Source organism: Pelodiscus sinensis, chromosome 4, assembly GCF_052426305.1.
Source record: "Pelodiscus sinensis isolate ZL-2025 chromosome 4, ASM5242630v1, whole genome shotgun sequence".
Classification (NCBI taxonomy): Eukaryota; Metazoa; Chordata; order Testudines; family Trionychidae; genus Pelodiscus; species Pelodiscus sinensis.
This window is the reverse complement of record NC_143055.1, coordinates 129095544-129113378: the sequence shown is the minus strand read 5'-3', so window position 1 is coordinate 129113378 and position 17835 is coordinate 129095544. Positions and strand designations below refer to the sequence as shown.

Here is a 17835-nt window from a genome sequence, read left to right as displayed (position 1 = left end):
AAGGTTCTGAGCTCACATTGTCCCTTATAAAATGATCCATATCAAAAGCAGATTGTCTTTTCTGCTGTGAATAAAGTGACCACATTCCTTCCTTCCTCTATTTTGGCTCCTGTGCATTTCCACACAGAAAGCTTTACAAACGTAACCTCGACTAGCACAACTTGTTCTTGCCAGCATACAGGTGACGAAGCTCCCTTGCACAGTATTCAAAGCATTCCAGCTCTATTCATCTGATATTACATTAGGACTAAAACCACACACAATGTTTTTTCTTTTTTCCCCCAATTCCCAAAAGTATTTTTTAGCAATATGTTGACTACAGTGTGTGTCATTTAGGAATACTGAAACTCTACAAATAGAAAAAAATATTATAATTCTTATGAGACAGATACATCATTAATTCCTCATAAGCATGAAATCTTGTCTATACTTAACAGCAGATCCATCTTCCGGGGCTTGATTTAGTGAGTCTTTACTAGATGTGCTAAATCAACCGCTGATCACACTCCCGTCTATTCCAGCACTCCACTGGCTCGAGAAGAGTAATGAGAGTTGACAGGACAAACTCTCCCATCGACCTCCCCCCACACACAGCAGGGACAACATGGTATTTCAAACTAAGACACATCGACTCCAGTTACCTGAAGTTGTGTACCTTAGTTTGACATTACCTCTAGCATAAATCTGGCCTGAAGAACCAACTAGCACCAGCACAATACTGGGTGATCACACACAAATCTGAAACAACTTTGAGGACAGGATTTCATCTTCAATTATGAATTTCTTATCTCTTCTGAGGAGCCAGGCCACAGCCATAATGTTAAGGCAATTTGGTTTTGTGACCTAATATTGATGTAGTTCCTGCTGAAATGTATGTTCTTTTCTGGTAGGTATAGTATGGTAGAAAATAAAACACATGGTTACTGTTGGAGAGAAAAAAAATTGAATGGATACGGTGGGGGACAAAATTAGCCTTGGAGACAAGTTAGGGATTTTCAGCTAATGAAAGAATTCAACACACACAAATTAGCAACCAGAGCTCCTTGACACAAGAATTTGCAATGCTCAGGCCAAAGAGAAGTATAATAGATTATTACAAGGAATTGAAAGTTGATGGGACAAAGTATTTGGCTCCCTTGTGCCATACTGCATTGAGTGATCTCTACTGGCAACAGGGAGTCTGTACTGCTTCTGTTTTCTTTCCCATAGCAGAGCCTTGGCCAGTGTTGGATGTGAGGCTCTGTGTATAAAGAACGACAAGCAGCAAGGAAAATCTGGGAAACGATACTAGATTAGAATGAGATTTATTGTCACTCACACAAGATCCCGCTCATAACTCTCCCTCTTGAGACTTTGAAGACCAGGTATTCGTAACTTGCCAGAAGGCCACCTGGGGACAGTATAACCCATGCCTGCTTGACGTGATGTTCTGTCCCCCTCTAGTGGCACATGGAGATCGATGAGCTTGCTACAGCCTTAGCAAAGGTTCAAACACTAAGCTCCAGAGGTCCCAGGTTCAATCCCTCCGGCCATTACAAAACAGGGAGACAGAAGGAGCCCTTTTTGTGATTGTAACATGCTGAGTACTAGGTTATGGACCAATATAGAATAGTTACATAAATTTCATGCACATGTTGACATCTCCCCTTCTGAAAGACCATTTAAAATGATCGATTTGGAGTGAGGGATTCACAATAAGCCTGTTTCTTCTGCACAGGAAAAGGGCTAACCCTCCAAAACTGAAATCAAGAAATATTAGCCATTTTCCTGAGCAATCACCACCAGAGCAAAGAAAGAGGACTCCTGACAGGGAGTGTGTGGTGTGTGTACACGTATGTACATGCACCCTCTCACTCCAATAAAGTAACACAACCTGGAAAATAGAATACGAGGCTACTGTAGGAGAGAAAAACCCCAAACTGATACAGTGGGGACAAAATTAGCTGTGGGGACAAAATTAGCTTTGTAAGCAAGCTGGGGGATTTACAACTGACGAAAGAATTCAACACACAAATTAGCAACCCTAGCTCCTTGCCATTTGGCCTCATCACAAGACCTGGAATTTGAGAAATGAGAGTGGGGTGGGGATGGAAATGATGCCTCCCTTCCATCATCATCCACTGTATTAGCTCACTTTCCAGCTGCTCAGATCAAACAGGGAACGGCTGGAGGCCATGAGCCCTAACTTTATAAACCCAAATATTAAAACACACTGAAATAATGACTTAAAAAATCCATTCGTGTGAGAAGAGGAAAGCATACAGGGGAAAGAGAGTGACCGGGCAGTGAACATACTTGGCACTGCTGAAAAGCTGCATTGTTCGCTTACCCGGAAATGCTGAACAAAAAGCAGCTATCTACCCCTCGAGTTCAGTTTCCTGAATGGAACTGGATTGCCGACTGGCATCCATTGTTCTTGTCCAAAGGAACAGAGCACATTAGCATAGACCTTACCCTTCAACATGCACAGGTTTCCAATTACAAAACATAAACCAAAATAAAAATTACCCTTTGGGCTCGCAATCATCTGGGCTTCAAATACTAGCATGTATAAAAAAAATTAAGAATCAGTGATGATCTTAGACGGAAGATGTAAGCATGAACAAGGCAGAATGCAAGTGCAGATGCTTAAATAAATATAGTAGGCAATAAGACGCCATCAGTTGACCCGGATGATGTCTATAAATACAGATTTACTAAAATAATGAAGTCTGCAAACAACATATTCTTTACATCGCTCCCAATGAGAGAAACTGAGCTCTTGTTAGGAGTGGGGGAAAAAAGGGTGGGGGCTTGCCCAGGAAGGCTCTTCATAGGCAGGTCCGTGTTGTACCTGGGCAGAGCCTCACCAAGTCACAGGGTTCCTAGGGAGTTCTGCACTTGGCAGAGCAGGGCCAAAGGAAGGTGCAGAACAGAGGCCTGAGACACGCTATCAGAGCAACACTGTTTGGTGGGGTAGCGAGTTAAAAGATTTTTTTCTAAGTTTTAGTCAAACTTTGTTTCTACCTTCCCAAAATACCTACCTCTGTATTGCTCTCCAACTCGCCTCTCAGCCTGCTCTCCTCTACTCCCTCACTTCTTCCTCTAGGGCTCCCCTTTCAGCTAGCATCTGTAAGGGCTAGACTCTTGAAATAACAATGCCAAAGAAAGGCTCAGTGTGGTAGCTGCATGGGTCCCAGGGTACGGTAAGGGAAGACCGTTTACTGGACCAAGACAAGCTCTCAAGCGTCCATGGAGACCTCTAGAACAAGTTCCGTGCAAGCTCAAGAGAAGCTTATATCACTCAACAGAAGTTGATCCATTAAGAGAGACTGTCTCACCCACCTTGTCTCTCAAACAGAGGCTCAAGTGTCCCAGTTTCAACAGGGCAAGAGAATGTCCCGGCCTTCCCATTTTCCACTGCTCATAACTGATTCTTTGCCATGGAATTATGACATCTGCCAAGGAGAAGGAAGTGGGTGGGGTCCTATCTTTAAGCAATCAATCAAACCCCGAAGGGAACGTTTCTAATGCATAGGGTAACAACATACCCAGAGCCGAAGAGCGGTAAGCTTGATTCTACCAGGCTGAGAGGGACCTGGTGTGGGCTGCCAGCTCACCTTAAAAAAATGTTTATAATTAAACTAGCAGATGTACCCAGCATTGCTCAGATTCATAACTTCATTCTCGGATACAGTCGTAGGAATATTGTAAGCAAGTATTCCACTTTACTCAGCACTTTAATTCAACTAGAGTATCGTGACCAGTTCTGAGCACCACACTTTGGGACAAACTGGAAGTCCAGATGAGAGCAACACAACTGATTAAAGATCTAAAAAACATGATCTCTGAGGAATGATTGAAAATATTGCTTTGTTTAGTCTGGAGAAGAGAATGCCAAGGGGCGGAGGGGGGGGGGGAGAGGGGAGTCATGAAAAAAGTTTTAAAGTACGTAAAAGTTTGTTTTAAAGAGGAGGGTGACAAATTGTGTTCCTTCACCACGAAGGACAAGTAGTAACGGGCTTAAATTACAGTAAGGGATCATTAGATTAGACATTTATGACAAACTTCCTAACTAACTGGATCAAATTTCTCAGGAAAGTTGTGGAATCTCTACCACTGAGGGGTTTTAAGAGTAGGTTAAACAAACACCTATCAGGGAGGGTCCAGATGACACTTAGTCGGCCATGAGTGAAGAGGCCTGGACCAGCTGACCTTCTGAGGTCCCTTCCAGTCCTACATTTCTTTGGTTTCTAGAATTATGTAGAAACTGACACTAGCTGAGAAAAAATGTGTCAAAACCTGCAAAGTATCAAATAGTTTGTTAGAGAAAAACAAAAGCACATGGGACGATATGATCAAGGATAACACCACTACCTTCTCACAGCATAATCACCCAGTGCCAGAAGCAGGATACAGAGCTCCCATGTCAAGGTAGCAATGAAAGTTAAACCCCAAAGCATCCCATTAGAGTCAATGACCAAATTAGTTTATTTGGATTAAGATGACAAAAGCTCTTCACTGTATCAGCACTGTGGATCTATGCTACCAAAAAAATCTTTTCACTCTGCAGATTTATGGATAAACCCTGTTCAGATTAACCAGCTTTCAAAAGTGGGGCTGGGTGACGTTGCAGGATCACTACTCCATCCATTTATGATTCTCTTGCCACGTGAAATGTTTTATGTTTTACTGAGCATTGCCTAAAGGGCTGGTACTAATTGGCTTAGCATCACCATCCGCACCAACACTCATGCAAGCAGGATTCCCTGGAGTTCTAGCTTTCGACATAATCAGGTTATACAGAGTTTACTTTTGAGGGAAATGCTTCATTTTCAATCAGAAATATTAAAAGCTGCACGATATCTCAAGTCCTTGCATGACACTTAGCTATCAGTACAGAAGTTAAGAATAGCTACACAGACAGGATGCACGTTCAGATATTACCAGAAATCTATCAGGGATTATCTAGCCGGTGCTTGGTCCTGCCATGAGGGCAGGGAACTGAACTCAATGACCTCTCGAGGTCCATTCCAGTTCTAGTGTTCTATGAATCCGGCGCATGTAGAAAGAGGTACCAAAACGCAAACAACCCTCATGTACAATGTTCAGATTTAAGTCATGCAACTTTCCATCCAAACCTGAATCAGTCATTTCCTCACCCTTAAATGTTCTACCTCACCCACATCAGAAGGGTTGAGAGTTTTTCTTTTTTAAATAAAACCCTGAAGGAAGGAAGAGGTAATGCCCCTCATTCCTTACATTCCCCCAGTCACTAGGTCTTTTGGAGACCATTCCCATAACCGAAGCCATCTCTGTACCCCCTTTGATTCACTCAATAGCTGACCAAATTTACATGTACATTGGGAACAAAGTACCTTCTGTCAACTAGCCAAGAAAAAACTCACTCCTAAAGTTAGCCTTCATACACCTGTACCCAGAATAACTTAACCAGGACTACCATTTTCCATAGCAAGTTTATATCTGAACTGGGAAAGGGCACAATTTATCATTGCTCAACGTAAAGGATTTTCCAAAAAAAATGAGATCTTGTAATCCGTGGCCATAATTACTCTCATCTTTTGGACACGTGTCAAATCAGGCCTTCTAGCTTTGAGAATGAACCTTTCGAGAGAAAGCTGTCAAGGAGCATTGTTTGGATTGTTGCAAGTGGGGCGCGGCAGCGAATGGGGGGAATGTGATGGACTAACAGGCCAGAAAAGTTTACAACAGGGCTGCATGCGGCAGTCACAAACTTGGTGTGTGTCACTGTCCTCCTTTCACTGCTGAGCGTGCAAAAGTGTGTAGCACAGTTGTCACAGGAAACGCATGCAATGAATGAAATGCGGAGTTTTGTGGTATATTCTTACATGCAATTGACAGCAATAGTTAATTTGCTCCCCTTTGGGGTCTTTGCTGAGGTCTGCATTTGTATGGAATTCTGGCAAGCCACTGAGTTTGTCTGAACTTCTCTTCAGACTGTACGAAGAGTTCTTGGACATATGAGGGTTGACATGAAAATAGGGTAGGTTATGAGAAAAATGGAAGCAAGATTATTGGCAATTTATGAATGATACAATCTAATTTGGTAGGGTTAAGAAAAACTGAATATCCAGGAAGCATTCACAACCAAACTGAAAGTCAAGTTTATTCACATCTGGCTAGCTGGCAACCATACATCTACATGCAAAGATCTGCTAATGGAGATGTTTGTGCCCCGTTAACCACTTCTAAAAAGTCCACTGCTGAGATTTTGTAACCTCATTTAATGAGGATATATCAGAACAAGTACTAACAGGAGCAGGGAGATAAAGGTACAATCACACAGACATTTAAGTGTCTTCCAATAAAACGTAAGGCTTCATATAGGCTATTTACAGTGGAACGGGAGTCTACCAAACTCTTGAAGAGCACTCTCTGTGGCAGACACGAGGGAGTGAATCTGTTCACATATATCATAAAAACTTCTGAATTGATCTGACAAATACAGAGGCTTCAGTTTAACAAGGTGCTAAGCCACATTAGATACGTCACTGACTTCAGGGGGACTAGTCAAATAGTTCAAGTTAGGCATCAAGTTATTGAGTCAGGGCTAGCTGTTGGCACTTCATTATCTCCAGCTAACAATCAGTGTTCACCATTAGCAAGCATGGAACAGAAGGCATCATGCTACAGTTTGAGAGAAGAATTGGCTGATTTGCAGTCAAAATTAAAACAGTATTAAAATGACATGATCCCTCCCCACACCTGACTTCAAAACCCTAATGTGGGGTCAAAAAACTTTCAAGCCTTGCACACCAGAACCCGCCAATATTTTCTCACCCACCTTTGGTTTTAAACACAGAAGCAGTGGGAAAAGCTTGTAACATGACAACAAGACTTCAGTTTCAGTGCTCTTTAAGTTAAAATCAATATACTAAGTTGAAAACAAAAAAGACAACAACAACTCAGGTCAATTCTCAGCTCAAACACTCACAAGAAACAAAGATGTCCCTGAAAATCCCTTTTTGGTCTATACCATTAACTCACAAACATCCCACTCTCCCTACCTCTAATATCATCAATTCACAGACACTTACCTTCCTTCCTTCCTCCCCCCCCCCCCCCCCCCGCATCCCCCTCCTGTTCTGCAATGTGATTTGTCCTTTTCATATTTGTTCATTTTTTTTAATTGTATCCTTTGGTATATATGGTTGTGACTACTTTCTTCCACTATTTGATCTGAGGAAGTGGGTCTGGCCCACGAAAGCTCATCATCTAATAAACCATCTTGTTAGTCTTTAAAGTGCTACATTGTCCTGCATTTTCCTTTTTGGTCCTTATGCAGAAATGCATAAAACATGTATGTATACACAAGTCCTTATATCCAGGAAGAAGGAAAAAATGTGTACATAACAGGAGGGGGACTTGTAACCAGAAAGATGAATCCCATCGTTAGAAGCAAATGTACTTACATCTTGTTTAGGAACGCTGTTCCAAAATTACGTTTTCACGCAATCATCCTCTGGTTTTCATAATGTGTGAAATTGCAATGTGGAGGAGTTAAGGAGAGATGGCACATGAAAATCTGTGTTTTGGTGGGGAGGAGTTTGAGAAAACTGAAGCTACAACAATCAGTTTGCCTGTTACATTCCCATTACATACAATAAGCTCAAGCCATGATTCCCATCTGTCTTTATAGAGCCATTTATAAACAACATTTTATAGCCACTTCATGCTACCAGACAGAGATTGCAGCAAGTCAGTGTATGACCACACAAAATGCAGAGCAATGCAGAATCAGGATCAACTAAGTCATGCTCTCCTCATTAGCTTCTTGTTGCTGGGGGATATAGGACATTTATAGCCAGCAACAAGCATCAAAATGGAAGAACTTAATTCTTGCCACACACATTTATTTTTGTCTCCGTCATAATTTCTCATTCTTTAGGCATGGTAAGACCACAGAAATAAACATCTTGCTTTAAAATCATCCTGAAGAACACAGAAGTTTCAGTTTCACTCTACATATTTACCTGCATAACATTCTACACTTCTTAGTTTCCATACTACAGTAATGCCTAACTGAGGTCAGGGTTTTATGCTCTATATATCGAGACCACTCCTGTCCTAAACAGCTTGTAATAATACCAACCTCCATCCTTCTATATTGAGAGATTATAAAAACATGGTAGAAAGTTTTGCTAAGCGTTCCATATTTCAGGATGCTCTCCACTCTGCACCGGGTAGTCCCAAGTCACCTTTACATAAGACCTTTAAACTGCATCTATGAAATTCCCACCCATAAATCCAGATGGATAGTTTTACCGTTTTCAAATACTGTCTGAGACACAAATCAAACAGAGGTAAGAATTTTCACCACTGAGAAATTTTTAAAACGGTCTGTTCTACTGTGTGCCAAAGCTGTCAGTGCTGAAGTCAATCTCTCCATCTATAGTTTACATATCCCATGCAGAACATTTCTGTTCGTAAAGCCTACACAGTGTCAGAGCCTCAAAATAAAGAGACAGACATCTGGTCATCACAATTTGGCTCGTGGCCTTTGCATGCAGCTCATTCATACTCCCTACTCCCAGGGCATTCATCCAGAGGAGGAATTTCAGAGACCTTATCAAGGTGACCCAACTGAAAATACATATCAGACTGTGGCTCCGCTAAGAAGAAAGGCGGGAAGCATAAGCTAAAATGCATATCCTCTCAGGGAAGTCTCCAAACACTTTTAGTGGAGAAGTGGGGCATGATCTGGGTCATTGCTCCACCCAAGCAATTCCTCCCTTATCTTGTTTTTTGCCACATTCTATCCTCAACAGAGGCAATCACCCTCAATTACTTCTGAGGGCAAAATTTGGCTTGACATTTCTATGCATCCAGAAAGATCACCACCATTGTCAAGCATGCTCTAGGCAACCAAGCCATCAGTTTCTCTCCCACCACCCAATTAGGATCCTATCTGGATCTAGATGAGCCTAAAATGACTTACCTTCCCACCCTCCAGCTCTGCATTTCCCCTTGTGGTCTCAACTCTACCCTTCTCCCTTTGGTGGCTATGTGCTTCAATAGCACTTGAATTCAAAATTCTCAATTTATTTTCCCCAATTGTTTTAGTGTAAAGCTATTTCTTCATTTTTATTATCACCGGCATGTTTGAGGGAAGGGGGAAGTTGAAAGCCTGTCTAACACAACTGTACGCAGCCTTACATTTCCCCCAAACAAGATTAGGATGTGTACATCACAGACTGGATGGCTCAAAAAGACACAGCTTACGTTCTTATGTTAAGATGTATCAACACTCACTCTTTGAGACCATATGTATAAAAACCAAGTTCAAGCCAGTAGATAGGTTTGGGTTTTTTTTAAAACAAGGTGTTCTGGGGCTAGTTTGGGGTGGATAGGAAGCCACATCACAATTAGCACGCAGACATTCTCAGCAGGCAGGTAGGCAAAGGATGCAATAAATGGCACAGACTGATTTGCCTTCCCATCTGTAAAAAGTTGTCCCTGCAGTGCCAGGGCACAATCAGGGGATTGTGTGAGGGAAAACTAATCAGGCCCATTTTGTATCAGTTCTGTGGAAAGAGGGCCAGTCTCCAGCGCTGTCAGGTTGGTACCTTTCATGAGCATTAAATCTCTTCTAATAAAGACCAACCTTCTGTCCTCCTGTGTCTGGAAGCACAGAAGTACAGAAGACTGTAACCATTTTTGTCTTGCACTCATTTTTAAGTTACTTGCAGAAACTCAAGACAGACAAAAAGATTACTAGATGCAGTTCCCAAATCCAGCTATGCCACGCTATCAGATCTAAATTAGCAAGGTGCCCGTAGAAGAGGCACCAACATATTGTTCCAGGCTTATCAGCATGAGACATCAACCCATCCTGGATATGCAATGTAGATTTCAACAAACTCCAACTGGCAAGATTTCAGAACATTTACCAAGGGAGGTTACTGGAATTACCTTTAGTGGGGATATTTAAGAGTATTTAAGACTGAATTTGCCACCTGTCCATCAGGGACAGTTCAGAAAATTATCAGACAGACACTATCAGGTCTACAGGAGACTGGATTAGATGATACCTCAAGGTTGCTTCCAGACATATGATCCTATCAAATATTTCCATGCATTCTTGGAAATTGTTTTAATAAATAGTGACTCAAACTTTGAAGTGTTGTGCTTGTGCCCGGAACACAAAACAGACTACAAACTAACTATTTTTTAAACAACTAACAAAATCAACAAAAGCGCAGGATTTGGTGGTGATAGGGACATCAACTATCCAGACATATGTTAGGAAACTAATACAGTGGTGCACAGAATATCCAATAAGTTCTTGGACTATATGGAAGACAACTTTTTATTTCAGAAGGTTGAAAATGCTAGTAGGGGGGAAAGCTGTTCTGGATTTGATTTTAACAAATAGGGAAGAACTGGTTGAGAATTTGAAAGTGGAAGGCAGGCTGGGTAAAAGTGATCATGAAATCACAGAGTTCATGATTCTAAGGAATGGTAGAAGGGAGAACAGCAAAATAGAGACAATGGACTTCAGGAAGGCAGATTTTGGTAATCTCAGAGAGCTGGTAGCTAAGATCCCATGGGAAGCAAGATGAAGGAGAAAAACAACTGAAGAGAGTTGGCAGTTTTTCAAAGGGACATAGTTAAGGGCCCAAAAGCAAGCTATTCCACTGCATAGGAAAGATAGAAAGTATGGCAAAAGGCCACCTTGGCTTAACCAGGAGATCTTGCGTGATCTAAAAATACAAAAGGAGTCCTATAAAAAGTAGAAACTAGGACAAATTACAAAGAATGAATATAAGCAAACAATACAGGTATGCAGAGGCAAGATTAGAAAGGCAACGGCACAAAATGAGCTCAAACTAGCTACAAGCATAAAGGGAAACAAGATGACATTCTATAAATATATTAGAAGCAAGAGGAAGACCAAGGACAGGGTAGGCCTATTGCTCAGTGAGGTGGGAGAAACAGTAACAGGAAACTTGGAAATGGCAGAGGTGCTTAATGACTTCTTTGTTTCAGTTTTCACCAAGAAGTCTGATGATGAAGGAATGCCTAACATAGAGAATGCTAGTGGGAAGGAGGTAGATTTAGAAGATAAAATAAAAAAAGAATAAAGTCAAAAATTACTTAGAAAAGTTAGATGTCCGCAAGTCACCAGAGCCTGATGATATGCATCCTAGAATACACAAGGAGCTGATAGAGGAGGTATCTGAGCCTTTAGCTATCATCTTTGAAAAATCATGGAATATGGGAGAGATTCCAGAAGACTGGAAAAGGGCAAAATTAGTGCCCATCTATAAAAAGGGAAATAAGAACAACCCAGAAAGCTACAGACCAGTCAGTTTAATTTCTGTGCAAAGGAAGAAAATGGAGCAAGTAATTAAGGAATTCATCTGCAAACACGTAGAAGATAATAAGGTGATAGGGAACAGCCAGCATGGATTTGTAAAGACCAAAACATGTCAAACCAATTTGATAGCTTTCTTTGATAGGATAACGAGTCTTGTGGATAAGGGAGAAGCGGTAGACATGGTATACCTAGACTTTAGTAAGGCATTTGATATGATCGCTCATGACCTTCTTATCAATAAACCAGGCAAATACAACTTAGAAGGGGCTACTATAAGGTGAGTGCATAACTGGCTGGATAACCGTTCTCAGAGAGTAGCTATTAACGGTTCACAATCCTGTTGGAAGAGCATAACCAGTGGGGTTCCGCAGGGGTCTGTTTTGGGACCGGTTCTGTTCAATATCTTCATCAACGATTTAGATATTGGCATAGAGAGTACGATTATTAATTTTGCAGATGATACAAAGCTGGGAGGGGTTGCAACTGCTTTGGAGGACAGAGTCATAATTCAAAATCATCTGGACAAACAGGAGAAAAGGTCTAAGGTAAATAGGATAAAGTTTAATAAGGACAAATGCAAAGTACTCCACTTAGGAAGAAACAATCAGTCTCACACATAGAATGGGAGCGACTATCTAGGAAGAATTACTGCAGAAAGGGATCTAGGGGTCATAGTGGACCACAAGATAAATAGGAGTCAACAGTGTGGCACTGCTGCAAAAAAAGCAAACATGATTCTGGGTTGCATTAACAGGAGTGTTGTAAGCAAGACACGAGAAGTCATTCTTTCGCTCTACTCTGCACTGACTAGGCCTCATTTAGAGTATTGTGTCCAGTTCTGGTCACCACATTTCAAGAAAGATGTGGAGAAATTGGAGAAGGTCCAGAGAAGAGCCACAAGAATGATTAAAGGTCTAGAGAACGTGACCTATGAAGGAAGACTGAAAGAAATGGGCTTATTTAGTTTGGAAAGGAAAAGACAGAGGGGACATGATAGCAGTTTTTAGGTATCTAAAAGGGTGTCATGAGGAGGGAGAAAAAGTGTTCTCCTTGGCCTCTGAGGATAGGACAAGTAGTAATGGGCTTAAACTGCAGCAAGGGAGGTTTAGGTTGGACATTAGGAAAAACTTCCTAACGGTCAGGGTGGTTAAACACTGGAATAAGTTGCCTAGGGAGGTTGTGGAATCCCCATCTCTGGTGATATTTAAGAGTAGGTTAGATAAATGTCTATCAGGGATGATCTAGACGGTACTGGGTCCTGCCATGAGGGCAGGGGACTGGACTCGATGACCTCTCAAGGTCCTTTCCAGTTCTAGTGTTCTATGATTCCAACTACACATGTAATTTACATTGACAATTCCATTTTATTGGCTAAACTAGAGAAATACAAGCAGCAAAGGGAGGGTTGTTTTTTAAATAACCTCATCTACTTGTAATAAAAGAAAGAATTTTGGAGGGGGGGATTAATATTAAAATGTGATTTTTTTTAAAGTGCTTCCGATGAAAACAAATATTTTCACAACACAAGACTCAATTTATCCTTCAGTCTCCAGTGCACATCTCAAACATTACCCAGTGTAAACTATACATGAACATTGACCACAATGCTTCCAAAAAGTTATTTTATTGTCATACATACACAGAGACTACCCTCTCTACAGATGCATCATTGAGAAATCTCAAACCAAGTATTTGCTACACTACATTCACTGGGTCTCAAGTCACTCAACCTCTTCCTATCTGCATGAATGCAATGCATTTTTAGTTTTATTACTGTCAAGGATTGACAGCAGTTGATTAGAGTCAGCCTCAATCCAAATCAGTGTTATGCAAGTGCCAGCCATACTGCCGTCCCAACACAGTTTAATCCTGTGAACTGCATCAGCCCCTGCTATTCTATTCTTGGACCTCTTTAAGGCAGATAGACAATTATGTTCAACTGCGTCAAATTGCACCGTGGATTTATAGCTTCATTTTCACCTTGGTGCAGAAGGCACTTCTTTCCTCTTCTGATGTTTGAAACATGGCATGATATTTCATTTCATACAAGCATTAAGCAAGCCTGTACACAACCTGATTCTCCTCTATACTTAGGCAGCCCTTTCTAAAATCTGGTATGTTACTGTAAATGAAAAATCAGACTGTGGTATATGAATTTCCACTCTCTGAATGCTAGCCCTATTTCTAGCTGAACCCCTGGGCATGGGGCTACCCTTGTCCTCTGTACAGGAGAAGAGGTGGCAATCGATTAGCCAGGATAGATAATTAGATTTCAAATTGTTTGCTATGTCCTCACACACTACCATGGCTTCGCTTTGGCACGTTGGCACTGACAATGGCTAACCCGGCAATGGCACCTGACACTGAACAAAGATGAAGCATTCACACCGGGTGCACGGGCGGTGCCACTTCCAAACAATTCCCTGTCAAAAAACCTCTTTTTTCAGGGATCCAGTTTCCCTGTAGCTGCTCAGGAAAAGCGCAGTGCCCACCAACAGAACAGCAAAAGGAACGTCAAAGTGGCAGTACTCACTGAGTGGTTTAAGGATGCCGCTGCTCGTCTCATCTGCATTTTCTACATCTGATTTGTCGGAGTAGTTCTCAGAGATTTTCTCTTTTTCCTTCTTCTCTTTTAGCCCAGCTCTTCTTCTGTGGCGTCTCCTTCTCCTATAGCTCTTAGGCACATGGACCCCAACATAGACAGTGTGATGGCCTAGGGAACAAGACAAGCATTCATTTTCATCACATGCAATTTACAGAAACACCAAGAAGCCTAATTTGTATCATACGAGTATCCATAAACAGGAAAGTGAACTTGTTGCTTTACTCAAATGTTTGAAAACTAGCAGTTTTTAAATCCCCACCCCCACCCCGTTAGATTGGTTTGGGGTTTTTTCTTTTAGGGTCAATTATTTCTTTTAAGAAACCATAACTGGAAGTATGTGCAAGTGTAGACTTGTTGCTGGCTATTCAATATTTGTAGCTATTTCTCTTAAAAACAGTCCTCTGAAAGTCATCAGAATCCTTTTCAAAGGTGGGGAAACAGAAAGACGCAACTTAAAAAAAAAAAATCACAATATCTCTATAGTCTCAAGAATTCTCTCCATGAACCTTTTCTTTTCTTAACGAATGCATTTTGGAGGAAAGGGGGGCAGACACTCATCTGGTACAAACCAACGCAGCCTGCAGCTGACTACCTGGGTCCAGTGTCCAATATGCCAAGTAACAGCCCAAATCTAGAGGGGGAGAAAGCACTAAGTGCAGAGAAACAAGGAAGATACATGTGTATTACTGCATCACAGCAGCAGTGTTATGGTGAAAGAACAGGCTTCCCTTCTAAGTATCTGTCACTTTAAGTATCTGACTTTCAAAAAACTTTTTTAAAACGTCATTTGGCCTAGAATTGTTTACGTTGATTCTCAAATATAAAGATGTTCACTCGCCACGATTTTTTTTTTTTTTTTTTAAGCAACAGGAAAAAATTCTAAATGTCCATTTTCTGAGTGAGATAAAAAGTTCTTGGTTCCTTATTTTCCAAAGTTCCTTGCCTCTTCAGCACTAGCCTAGAATAAAGAGGTTCTTTATACTTTAGGAAATTATTCAGAAAGACACTTCTTGCATATTCTGATAACTTTCTTATTTTTAAAATCTTCAGACACACTTGCCATGAACTTAATCTTTGATAAAGAGAAGTGCCTTTGATGTGTTTGAACATCTTTGGTTTATCAGCCCATTTTACAATGTACGGCTGAAGAGCTTCAGATAAAGACGCTTGTTCTACCACTGACTGCAGTATGTTTATCTAAAGGGGGTAATCCCATACACATGTAAGAATAAGTGCTTTTTCTGAAAGGCCGATCAGTTCTTTTCCTTTAAGGCAGGGGTTCTCAAACTTTGTGATACCACGACCCCCTCTCTAAGTTGCTCGCGACCCCCGCAACCCCCTGGGGGGGTTGGGATCCACAGTTTGAGAAACGCATCTTTAAGGTAAGAAATTCATAGTAATTCTTTCCCATAGTCATCATCTAGCTCAGTTGCCTTGCATATATTTATTAATTTAAAACTTGCCAGTTAAGCCACATATACAGCAAGAAAAAAATACTGACTATGCAGAAGTGGGCAGAGGTGCAATTACTGAGAGAACCTAGACTCTGGAATTTCAACTTGTGTGCATTTGGTCAGAATCCTCACTCAGCAACCTAAGTAATTCAGATGGGGAAAGATACATTTTTCAAGAAAAAATTAAACTACAGAGCATTAAGGCCACGTTACTTCTGAAATGAGAACGTCCACACGACAGTTAATACTCTTTAATAAATGCATGTTAGTTTTTGATATCTCTAATTAAATTTCCTCTTTATTTCCTGAATGTTCCTGTGAAGACATGGTCTTATGCGGCTTCAGTATTGGCACAGACAAAGGACTCGGATGCCTGAACTTTAGGCCTCTTTACACTACAAACTTCCATCTGCATTTCACAGTCACACGCAACATGGGTCCCTTTGTGGTCCCTTGTGCTGAAAATGTTGCGGGTTTCAATTTCACTCCTGAGCACTGATACGACTTTGTGAATGCATTAAAAACGGTGATTCTACTGTAGAGATGGGAATACCTAGCCCCATCTGTATAAACTATCTTAGCCATTTCCACTGATTCGAGGTGCGGCACTGCGGGGACCTACCCAGCAGCACCCCAGCTGCTCTGTCCCAGGCATCCAGATTCAGCTGCTGTTGAAACTGATCAGCGGCTGATTCCAAGAAGCCCGGGGCAGAGCAACTCTGCCTCGGGCTTCCTGTAGTCAGCCGCTGGTCAGTTTCAGCAGCGGCTGAATCTGGACGCCAGTTCCGACTTAAGTACAAATTCAACTTAAGTACAAACCTACAGTTCCTATCTTGTACGTAACCCGGGGACTGCCTGTATTGGATGACCATGTAGAGCCCGATTACATTAACAAGATTTCCTGTTCTTTAGACAAGGCCTTTTGGAACTAAAAACAAAATAAAAGGCCAAGGAGAAAGTGCACGTTATTTTGGCCCATTTGTGCTGCTTTATAGAAAAAGTCTTAAAAATACTCAAGTTTTTTCCTTCACAGATTCATGCCAGAATTGCTTTTCTAACTCCTGCTGATCTAAATCTCAGCATAGCAGGTCATGTAGAGCAGCCTGAAATGCAAAATATTTTGTGGCAGGAAAAAATTATCTTTTGATGCTTTAACTCTTAATTCACAACTGTCACGCTCAACAAAAAGTTATTTCGTTGGTAATGATTTGTATTTTTAAAGATATTGATTAAAAATGAAAAAGCCAAACCAAAATTGCACCAGTAAGAGAGTATAAGATGTTTCTTGGCTGGTTGTGGTTTCTGATGAGGAATAGTGTTTCATGCTTGCACAAAAATCAGGGAGGAGAAAAAGTCTATATTGACATGCCAAAAACTTCTATCAATATATGAATAGTACAGTTATAGAAACCAGAACATTAAATAATCTAATCTAATTTACAGACTGTCTTCAGATTAAATCTATGGTTTCAATTTACATTTCATGAAATATAAATCCATGAATATGCCGCATTCAGAGTAGCAACATAATTTCATACTAACGTGTTTAAAACAGACACACACATTCCTCCCTCCCCCAACTGTTAAAACAATAAGTTTTCAACATGAAGCTCACAAGCCACGCTAAACTTAAGGTTGCCCATGCAATCTGAACTTGGTCGCTCTGTGCACGTACGTTATAATACAGTCCTAGCACATTTCAGTAGGAACCTTGCCTCGTTCACTGCAAGATTGACTCTTCTACATGGAGATGGCGCAAGTGGTACACAGACCTTGCGCTGGCTCACTGCAGAGGGCCACATTTCCCCTTCTGTGCACAGACTGGAAAATGCACAGACACAGCAGGCAACTGTTCAGTATTTATTTGTATCATCACTGTTCAGCGCATTGACCCCTGTGCCTCATTCACTGCATATGCTCCCTCTTGTCCACTAAGAGCCTATATGCGAATTCAAAGAAACACATAGCCAGATCTATCCTAGGTATTGACCTGGACAGTCCGGTATTTTCGCCTCCTGTCTGGTATTTTTATTTTTTTACCGGACTCCTAAAATGTCTGGTATTTTCTGGGTTTTTTCCCTGCCAGGAGGCAAAAATACCAGACACCTGGCAACCCTATGACACACTCAGCAACTGGGCCCAGCCCCCGGCCTCCCTGCTTACCTGGTTCCGCAGGGAAACTTCCTTCTGGCTTGATCAAGAAAACAAGATGGCCGCTGGCAAAAAACCTAAAGACCAGAGCAAGGGGAAGCAAGGCCTTCCTTGGGTCTTGGTGCTCAACCTCTCCTCTTCCTATCCCTATTCTGACTCTACGCACGTAAAGAGGCCATGCTGTTTTATTGTATTTATTATTTTGCTTAACTCTTGGGGGTCCTTTTTTGGGGGAGAGCTCAACAACTTTGGCCTCTCCCCCTTTTTTCTTCTCTCCCCCCCTC

General features: G+C 41.4%; 1 protein-coding gene across 8 annotated transcripts in view; it reads right to left on the bottom strand.

The window, feature by feature from the left end:
• Positions 1-17835, bottom strand: part of SLC4A4 (solute carrier family 4 member 4) — a 237704-nt gene that overhangs the window by 176351 nt on the left and 43518 nt on the right. For all 8 annotated transcript variants that reach the window (XM_089778143.1, XM_089778146.1, XM_089778147.1 and 5 more), the window contains one exon: positions 13875-14054. In XM_089778143.1, coding sequence (XP_089634269.1) covers positions 13875-14054 — 180 coding nt within the window. The remainder of the gene's footprint in view (positions 1-13874; positions 14055-17835) is intronic.